At 31.9% G+C, this 11,128-nt stretch overlaps 1 protein-coding gene across 1 annotated transcript; it reads right to left on the minus strand.

Moving 5' to 3' along the window:
* Positions 1 to 622: 622 nt before the first annotated feature.
* On the minus strand, positions 623 to 6,569 carry LOC145123911 (protein AAL-toxin resistant 7-like). Its single transcript, XM_079059096.1, has 4 exons — positions 6,211 to 6,569; positions 4,807 to 4,885; positions 1,909 to 2,904; positions 623 to 908 (listed from the first exon to the last, which is right to left on the minus strand). Exons 3-4 carry the CDS (start codon positions 2,868 to 2,870, stop codon positions 860 to 862), a joined length of 1,011 nt encoding a protein of 336 aa, XP_078915222.1. The 5' UTR covers positions 2,871 to 2,904; positions 4,807 to 4,885; positions 6,211 to 6,569; the 3' UTR covers positions 623 to 859.
* Between the last annotated feature and the right edge of the window lie 4,559 nt (positions 6,570 to 11,128).

Here is an 11,128-nt window from a genome sequence, read left to right on the forward strand (position 1 = left end):
ACAACTTGACATGCATATAAGTTCATCTCGACTTTGTGATAATCATAGAATCGTTTATCATCTTATAAAATTTCCTATATGGATACTGAGTTAATTTTCGTTAAACGATATCAAACATTAATGTAAATCATGTCATTTGTACAAAACGTTAATTTTCGTTAAACGATATTATTTTATTTAAACGATAATAAACTTCTAAGTATGCAATTCCTATATTATTGCGGTCATAACTCACCATGACCAAGTGGTTTCTCAATGTCATGACAAAATGGACCAACAACAATGACAAGATACGTTCATTTATTTGTATCTTCTAATAGCATATTTTTATTTACTTATATTAAAATATCTTTTTTCATTTTTTTTTCTTATTATTACAGTGTATTCCAAATTATCTATATATTTACAATTTAGGACATTTTAATTCAAGATCCACATTGAATTATAAGCTTATAACTGTAAAAATTACGTTGTATTTTTCGACATTATATAATATATAATTATGTAAATATTTTTAAATATAATGTTTTAATAAAAGAAATAAAAATACAATGCTATCATAAAAAAATCAACATAAATAGGTGCTTTTTTATCAACCCTATAGAAAATATAAACATAAAAATTTGCATATAAAACCTTTCCATATATAGCTTCCTTCGCTAAATAACAATTCCAGTTCATTCCTTCCTACATATTTTCTGCTTTACTTTTCTCATATCGCATATTACTTGCAATCATTATTACATAGAAAAATAAAAGTACAACATAATATTCAAAAAAAAAAAACAAAAACAAAAACAAAAAAATTTCAAAAATTCAGCCACAAATTGATTTCTCAAAAAAAACAATCAATCGTTTTTCAGGCTAGCCACTCCCCATCCATTCCTTCAATTTCACCTATATCCATGCTGCATTTTTCAAATTCAAAATCAGGTATTAAAAAAATAAAATAAAACCATTACTCATTAGTCAACCTGTAAAATTAAAATTCAAACATTTCATTGTACACAATTATAAAAATTGTTGCAATTTCCACACGTAATAAAAAAAGAAAAATGTCAATGTGAATAAAAATGTAAAAAGACATTTAGAGATATGGAGGTGGGGACCTATGTGGTCTCACTGCCATTGTTTTAAAGTCTCATACTGCAACAATTCAGAGATTGCAATAGTCTTTTGCTAAAACAACAGTAACAGCACCAACAAACATTACAACTAAAACTGCTAAATGTAAGAAATAGTATCCTACTTTCATTTATTTATGTTGCATCATTGTACTTTTAATTTTTTTTTTCCTCTTATTAGAATATGATACTTCAAATTATACCCAATTATAACGTTTGTTTGTTTGTTTTTTTTTCCTTATCATGAGTCCTGACATTATACTTCGAGAAATCTCTCCAATTATAGCATTGCACTTTTGATTTTGATATTATATTTCAAAAACTCAACTTAATTATAGCATTCTACTCTCAATTTTTTTTTTCTTATCACGGCATTATACCTTGAAAAATCTATGAAATTATAGGATTGTACTTCCCAATTTTTTTTTCTTATTAGGACATTATAGTACTGAAAATTATTTTGTATTTGGATATAACGTTATAATAGGAGAAATGAAAGTATGCTATATAAACAAATTAATGGAAGTACAACATTGCTATTTCTTAAATTTAACCTAAACTAAAATGGTTAAAACGGATTTAGCAACGTAATTATCTCAAATAGCAACAAATTGCATGTTGTAAAAATGGTTGTTTCTTGATTTAAAAATAACATTACTATTGTACGGAGAATATAGTAAATACCAACATAAAACATTTCCGATTTCATTACACTTATTAAATTTAATAATTTCTACAAATATACAAAAATGAAAAAATCAGAGAAATAAATGAAGAATCTTACCAAGGTAAAGGAGGATCTTGCATGTACGCATCAGAAAAATTAAGATCTTGTAAACAAGAGTTCTCATTTCCATTAATCAACCATGGTGGAAACTTCATAACTTGATCAAATCCATAAAACTCATCTCCTTCATCATCTTCCATTTCCATATTCTTCAAGAAACTACACCACCTTGCTGACGTCATCAAATTAATGGTGTCATTCCACTCAATCTGGTGTTTCTCACCCAACGACCGTATCTCCTCCATCTCCTCATCTCCCATCGCATGATGCAACCCGCCGGAGGAATTTTCCGGCGTCTCCTTCCGTTTTCCAGCCACTGGATTAGAGGAAGTTGAAGATGATGACAATGGTGTTTGATAAAAACGGGTGTCTAAATTTTCAAAATTCTGAAAATTTAAATTCAATCCCAAAGTTTGACTCGGAAGAAATAAATTTAAGTTGTCATGGTACGCTGGCGGCAGTGGCGGTGCAGTGGCGGAGATAGGCCAATACAAATTGGTAGCGGTGGCGGCACCACCGTCCGTGGTGGTCGAAGGATAAAGGCTGAGAATTCGCCGGGATTTTGGTTTTTTCTCTTGTACTGGCGGCGGTTGGTGGTGGTTAGTGGCGGCACCACCGGCGGCCTCTTGTTGTTTCATGGAAGCTCTGTGAAACTTAAGAGCGGCGACAATTTCTCTTCTGGCTTCTGCCATGTTTAGGAGTCGTTCTTGATAAGGTCTACTGGTGTGTAGTCTTCTTCTGACTTGTTTTTTGGGCTTTTGTGGTTTTTGGGTGTTATTATTAATTTCACTATAATGTTTCTCATTTTCCGGCGATCCACCACCACCACCACCACCGTCGTTGGTGGTTAAGTGTTTCACAAGGCTACGGATGTAAACACCTGATACACGTGGTTGGAGCTCTTCTTTAGCTTCATCAACTTTCTCTGTTTCCATTGATCTCCTTCCTTTTTTAGCCATAATCTACCCCTCATCTATATATACATAGATATATCTATATATACATATAAATATATTTTAATTTCTTTTTTTGGGAAAAGTTTTTTTTTTTGAGGAAATTGGAAAAAAAAAAAAAAAGAAGGGTTTTGATTGAACTTGAGTTTGCCTTTCTGAAAGAAAAAGCAATGCAGAGGCAGAAATCGGCAGTGTCTCATGAAGGATATAAATAGCTGGGTACCTGTTTCTTTTTTTATTATTTAATATATTCTCCAATTTAAAATAAATTAGTATTTGTGTTTTTTTCCCTATTTTGGAAAATCAACTAGGTTTTTGGATTTTCTTCCCCTTATGTCAACTTGCTCTTCACACAATACCATATAATATATATGACTCATTATATGCCAATAAATATAAGATTCGCAATCTGTTACGTGATTATTCAAATAACTATGTTCCAATATTGTTGTGAAATAGTACAAACATAAAAGTGTAAAAAAGAATAAACTATGACAAGAATTGATTAAAAAAAATGAGAATATGACGTCATTACTCTTTTTTAAGGATCTAAGTGCGCGTGTGTGTGGGTATAAGATCATAACGAATTGCTTTTTTCAGCTTAAAAAAGAAACTACTTGCCTAAAATAGTAACAAAACTAATAGATGATACTAAATATATATAAGTCAAACCATATGGAATGTATCTATGTACTATGTAATATGTATCACTGCTGATGCACATAGTTGACTTCTTTGACCACTCAATTAACTTCATGTTCAAGCTCAAAGCAGAAATGAACTTTATTTCACCATTTCGATATAAAGTAAAACAAAGTAATAACTAAAAAGCAAAACACAAATCCAATAATAAATTAAAGTTACTAATATATTAATTTATAATTTAAATTCAAACTAAGTGAGACATATAGTATAAGTACAATGACTTAATTGGGAGAGTAGAAGCAATAGAATAGTAACAAATTTTATATAAATTTAGTATTTGGAAAATATATAGTGCTAATTATTTATAACAAAATCGTAAATGAGTATCTTTTGTAATGGGACCATTCTTAAAAAAAAACGTCAGCAGAAGGCAATGGAAACTGACAGGAGAACCTCAACCTCCATTGCTGTTGTGAGTTGTGACCTTACTTTAATTGTAAATAAATGTTTGTGTATACGTGTAAGTATGCAATTTGTATGAATTAAAAAAAAACGATGCATAAAAGTCCAAATTTTCTGTATATAATTGACCAATATAATTTGTTTCTCATGTTAAAGGTAAAAACAGAGAACTTGGTCATTTATTCTAAGGACACAAGTAGCCTATTAAAGACACAATTCCTCCATACCACCTCAAAAATAATCTTTCTCCACCTACCTTGACTTTACTTTTTTTTTTTATTTTTTTTTATTTTTAATTTAATTTCACACAAAAGGCATGGCTTCTTAGTTGTTTGGGTGTATTTAGTCCATAATTTGAAAATGAAAAGTAAAAGTCGATAAGAATATTACATTATTACACCATATTTTCATATTCAAGAAGTAAGAGAAATAGGGCAAATTACATAAACAAAAACACACATTATACTATGGGCAGTTTTGCAGTTTAATCATTAATACTGTATTTTTTCCAATCAAACCATAAAAGTTTCAAGCAACTTTTTTCAAATTAATCATTTTGACATGTTGTATCAAGTTTCATTGGTAAATTTACAAATTAACCTTATTGATATGTTATATCATGTCAAAATGGTTAAATTGGAAAAACAATTATGGTTTGAGCGGAAAAACCAAATAATAAGTGGTTATACCGCAAAATTGCCCAAAATATAATGTTTTTTTTTCTTTTTGTAATTTGCCCAAAGAAATATAAAATATTATATGTTCACATATAAGAAATCCTATTGAATTTGAAATTTCTTTAAAGAAATTAAAGAGTAAGCATCTGGTAACATACCTTCATTGAACTCAAAAAGTGAAAACTAAACTTTTCTACATTATGGATAATCACTTGGGTTGATGTTTAGAAAGCAAGGCTGCAACCAGAAAGAACAATAAATACTAGTAACATTTAAGAAGGACAAATTAGGAATTAGAAAATTCTGGTCATAAAAAGAGGGGGAAATAGATAAAATGATTATAACTCTCATGGTATTTTCACTTTTATAAGTCAACAAAATGATTTATCAATCACATAATATGAGGTTTGCAAAATCAGAACAATTGCATAAATTGGGAAAAGGTGAAACTTTGTTGCATAAATATGCATTTAACCTTTTATTTATTTTGCCCCACAAGAAAAATGTTTTTAATATCAGTGAAGTCGAGTCTTGATTAAAATACATGCAAGTAGATATCCATAAAACAGTCATTTTATAGGCTTTTCAAACATGTTCTTGTATGCAATCTATGCATGTCAGCTTGTAAGAAAAAAAGTTGTCCTACTGAAAATAATATGAATCTAGAAAGTAACTTAGTCTTATTATTTTATCACTTCATATATATAATATAATAATTGTTGCAGTATTTTATTAGAGTAATTCAAACACCCCTTACCCTATTTTCATGGGAGTTTGGTTTTGTTATTGTTATTGTTGTATGTATTCATGAATCATGCAACATTTTACAATATATGATCTTATATAAATAACAAATCTCTTTTTTTTTCCACAAGCCAACTATTATAGCAAACGGTCATTTACATGGAATTTTTCTTGGACAATTTTTAAAATAAAAGAAATAATATACACTTTCAAAGCACCTAAAAGATCATAATTGCAGGCATTTGAAGAAAGTAGGAACATCTATTGGCTGGTTAATTTAGTGCAAAATCAAGAAAGGTTCAAATCTTATCCTTTTCTTTTTTTCGATCAGGAAAACAAACTTAAAGACATTCTGTTTTCATAAAATTTGGCATCACTAAACTCCAAATATCTTACTACAGCCAAAATCCAATAAAAAGAATCTAGAGGAAGTTATCCAAATTCAACAAACTTCATACATACGAAACAAAAAAGATATGAGATAAATTTAGAGAAGCAAACACACACAAACACTTGAAGACGGATGTGTCAGAATTAAGATCATATATGCATATGTTATATGTATTTGATTGTCACAATATGAGCAAATCTAAGAGAAAATTACCCAAATTTCAATACTATATATAGATAGAGTTATGCATATATATCTAAATAAATTATTTTAAAGATTCATGCATATAACTGGAGGAAGTAAAAGCGAAGATGAGTAACGCTTATCATCATATTCACATGTGATCACACATAAACGCGACAGGAAACAGATAAAAGTAAATAAATACATCTGCATAGAAAACTAATAAATTGAAATAGAAAAAGACCTTCGAGAGAGTCCCCTGACTCTGAGTGGATAAACATGAAATTGACAATGAATTGGCTTCTTTCTGAATTCAGTAAACCTGATTCCACCAATCAGAAATTCTTCGATTTTTTGAGTCATTTTTCTTTCGAAATTCTCTCTCCCCCATCTTTTAGATTCCATTCACACAAAGGTGATGTAAGAAAGTAGGATAAGAGAAAATTGTAATTCAAAGGACCTGCGATTTTGGGAGATCAAGTTGCAAAAAGTTAAGGGGGAACAGAAGAAATACGATCCGACCATTGGATGCTCGTCTGATCTTTAACACCTGAGAGAGAGAGAGAGAGAGAGAGAGAGTGTGAGAGTGAGTGTGACATTGTATCTATCTTCGTTAAGGATTTTGTGACCTGAAAATTGTCAGTCCTGTGAAAAAAAAAAAAGTAAAACTCATTAGTTAAAGAAAAAACATCATAAATGGTCCATGTGGTTACCTAAAATCTGAAGTTTAGTTCCCGTGGTTTAAAAACCTCATAGATGGTCCCTGTGTTTTCAAAACTTTTGACGATTGGTCCTTATTGCTAATTCCGTTAACTTTTGTCCGTTAATTGAGGGGCATTTTTATCATTTCACACCACAGGGACCATTTATGATCTTTTCAGTTATTTTTTTAAAAAAAGAAAAAACTAAATATAATATTTAATATATAAAATCTCTCTCTCTCTCCGGAAAACACAATCGAATCTTCATCAGATGGTGGTGTTACCGGTGTTAACGGGTGGTGGTGGTATAAAGATTCAAACCAAATTCAATACAAGTGCACGTCCTATCTCTTTTCCAGATTCATGCACATCCATACAAAGATGATTTTTTTATAAAGATTTAAACCAAATTCAAAACAAATACACACCCTCTCTCTTACGGATTCAAAAGCCAGAAATCAGGGGAAAGAAATCTCAGCACCAATCAACATCTTAAGCAGATTAGGAGTAGAAACAAATGAAACAAAAATCAATTGGTTATCATATCTTTTGGAAGGCTTGATCGTAGTTATTCGAGAAAGGGATGATCTCAGAAGCGTTTAACCCCAAACCCACCCTCACTACCATTTTCTCTCTGTTCCTCTCGTATCTTTCTCGTCTTGCAGGTCCAAATCTAGGTAAATAACCCTCTCCACCCCTACTCCCCTCTATGCTTCGGTAATCCCCATCTCCATTTTGATTTGCCCCCATTATAAACAACCCTTTTCAAACCTCAAAAATGTATGGAACCTGGATGGGGAGACAGACACGAGGTTATAAGAAGAAACCACAAAACGAGGCCAGAGCATCTTCATATTTAGAAATAAAAAATGAGCCTGATCGTTATTGATCGAGATCAGACTCGAAAGGGGGTGATGGACTTATGCAACAGACGATATTTCTGTTTCGATCTTCAATGGTTGAGTTTCTTCGATGGCAGAAACGATCTTCAATAAATGAGAATTAGGGGCGATCTATCGACTATCATCTTCAGATTCAGATGAGATCCATTGTTTTTATGCATCTCCTGAAGTTGTCGGAACCTAGCCTTCATCCTCACCGTCACTACTGACATCGTTTTCAACTAAAATCCCTAACAGGTCCTGGCGCTTAATACCTATAATGATACAAGCTCCTAGAAAGCAAAGGGATGGAATTCGAGTTTAACAATAGAGGAGTGAAGCATAAGATTGGGAATGAGGATGAACGATGGAATTAGTTGAAACTGATTGAACCAGTGGAGAGAGAGAGAGAGAGAGAGAGATTATATATTAAATAATTATATTTAGTTTTTTCTTTTTTTAAAAAATAACTGAAAAGATCATAAATGGTCCCTGTGGTGTGAAATGACGAAAATGCCCCTCAATTAACGGACAAAAGTTAACGGAGTTAGCAATAAGGACCAATCGTCAAAAGTTTTGAAACCACAGGGACCATCTATGAGGTTTTTAAACCACGGAGACTAAACTTCAGATTTTGGGTAACCACAGGGACCATTTATGATGTTTTTTCTTAGTTAAATAATTCATATTAACTTATTTATTGAAACAATGCTATTTGTTTCATTCACAAAGATTTTTGGAAGGTTTTATATAATCACTAGGTTGAAACCCGTGAAACCCACGGATGATAATTTTAAATCGAATTAAAAAATTGATTATATAATAAAGTAGTATATTATTAATTTAGAAAAACTTATGCATTGTAATGTTGTATTTTTTTAATAACTTTGTAATTTGTAAGTATTTAATTACACATGTAAATACACCTATTTTATAAAAGGCATGAGTTTGTATAATGCAACATAATATCACTCAGAAGACAAACGTGTGGGTTGTAAAAAAGGCTTTATTCTTATTAAACCCTTACTTTTGGTGTATGATTCTTATTGAACATATACGGGTTATAAAATCGACCACATGGGAGCCCGTGGGAAGAAAAAAAGTTTGTTGGCTAAAACGTCATTTTTCCTATTGTAACTTATCATCCCAATAAATCTTTAACTCCACTGTCTCCATCTTTTTTCTTTCATTATAAGATACCTCTTCCATTTATTTCTTTTTAATATTGATTTTACAAAAAGAAGAATTTTCTTTATAAAATGACACCATATACTTGTGGATTATTGGTAAATTAAAGATCAGCAACTTTTGCTCATAATTTATAAGTAATCAATATATTAAATGACTATATCTCTAGATTATTGTAAGTGTTTTTATTGCCTTTCTTACCGAATATATAATAAAGATACAAGGGTTTCTCTTATATAACTTCAGAAATCGACAGTATTATAATTAGACTAAACTGCACAAATGATCCCTGTGGTTAGCTCAAAATTGTCACTTTGGTCCAAAAAGGTTTGGACTAGCACCAGAGGTCCAAAGTTTTCATTTTGTTGCGAGTTTGGTCCAAAGTACTTTGAAAATATCTAAAATGACAAATTTACCCTTGGTGTTTTCTTTTTTCAATTTTTTATTAAGTTTAGTTATTAAAATAAATAAAAAAAAATAAAATTTAAACACCCCTCCCCACCCCACCTTCATTATCTACCTTTTTGTTTTTATCAAGTTTAGTTATTAAAGCTCAACCACCACCATCACCAAGGCTGCCGCCGATAGCACATCCACCACCGCCTGAAGCCGGTAGAAGGGATATGAAGAGAAACAATCGTAGAGGCATAGAGACAGACGTCGATTGGAGCTAGAAACTAGTGAAGTCAAAGGGTTTTTCTTCTTTCTCTCCTTTCATCGTTGAAGATTGGTGAACAGATCTGGGAAATGGAGAAGACGAAGGGTGGCGTCTGCGAAGGGAAGTCTTCAATGTGGAAATCCGACATTGTCTTTGTCGTTTGAGAGGGAGGCAACATCATCGTCTTCGTCTGATAACAAATCTGGATACCATCTGAAACCTCGACGAAGACGAAGACATTGACGACGAATGATTCCAAAGCTTGAAGCCAATACAGGGAGGGCAACGAACCAGGGTTTCGACAGTAAGATTTTCAGATCGGAGGGTCACCACTGCATCTGGAAATCTGCAAACGTAAAGCCAAAATGGGAAGGGCACCGAAACTGCCAATGATTAGGGTTTCAGTAGATCCTCGGAGACGCTAGGGATTTTGCGAAGAGGTGCAGCTCCGCTAGGGTTTCTCAGAGGAGGAAGATCAGAGAGAGATACATCCACGGATAGGAAGAAGATCAGTGGAGCTCTACTAGTAATTATCATATGCATTCCACACTCTATCTAATTGTTCTTGTCACAAATCTGATTGTTCTTGTGGGTTTAAAATTCTGGTAGTTCTTGAATTTATGGTTGCAGATCTGAAAAAAAATGTTTGAAGTCATCAGATGGTGGTGGTAGTTCTTGAGTTTCAATTTATCTTGTTGTGCAGTTGGTGGTGACCGGTAGGGCGGTGGTAGTGGCAGTTATTGGTGACCAACTATGGCGGTAGCGGTGGCGGTGGTAATTATCGGTGGTGGTGATATCATAACTGGTAGTGGGCTAAGAGGGGGAAGGGTGGGGTAGGGATACGGGTAGTATTTTCTTTTTTTTTGTTTTATTTTTAATTATAAAAATTGTAAAATGTATTTAAATAAATAAATAAAAACTAAAAAGCAAAAAGTAAGGGCAAAATCGTCATTCATAAAAAGTTTAAATCAAATTGGACCAAACTCGCAACAAAATGAAAACTTTGGACCTCTGGTGCTACTCCAAACCTTTTTGGACCAAAGTAGCAAATTTGAGCAAACCATAGGGACCATTTGTGTAGTTTAGTCTTATAATTATAATATTTTATATAAATAATGGCCCGTAGTATATATAAAACTAACAGCATGCTAAGTACTTACTATTCGACTACAATTAAAAAAACCAACTTGATTACTACCAATATTGCCAGTATCGTCCATTATTAATTAAAAAATATTCAAAGATAATGATATAGTTACATTTAAGTTCCAAACTCACTTGTGCTTTTAATACTTTTTTGTGTTTTCAAATCAGCACATATAATATAACCATCTGCAAAACCAAAAGAAACATTGTCTTCGTAAAAAAAAACTACTCATTCAAAACATCTCTTAGAAAAAAAAAATAAGAAAGTTTAACTTATGATTAGCGGATACAACAGTAGAAAGTCACTGTTCATATCCCTCCCTAGTAATCTGTAGGTGACTCCTGGATAACATAATCTGGAAAAGGACCATATCTAGTTTCATGTCAAATCATATTATAATAGCAACATTTCAATGTTCACTTCGAAGTTATTATGATTAACTATTTGAAACTCGGACCATTTAAGTAACATTACATACATAAAAACAAAATTAACAAAAACCACATTTTGATTAAAATAATACATACCAATGAAAGAACTAAGTTGAAACTATGGTATTTGTGAAACGGAAGTCAACGGACAACAAA

This window comes from Lactuca virosa, chromosome 7 (assembly GCF_052849685.1).
Source record: "Lactuca virosa cultivar CGN04683 chromosome 7, Lactuca_virosa_CGN04683_v6, whole genome shotgun sequence".
Taxonomy (NCBI): domain Eukaryota; kingdom Viridiplantae; phylum Streptophyta; class Magnoliopsida; order Asterales; family Asteraceae; genus Lactuca; species Lactuca virosa.

Coding starts and splice junctions, on each gene's coding strand:
- LOC145123911 (XM_079059096.1), bottom strand. CDS start 2,870: ATGGCTAAAAAAGGAAGGAGATCAATGGAAACAGAGAAAGTTGATGAA. Junction 909..1,908: donor CAAGATCCTCCTTTACCTTG/GTAAGATTCTTC, acceptor TGAAAAATGCAG/CATGGATATAGGTGAAATTG.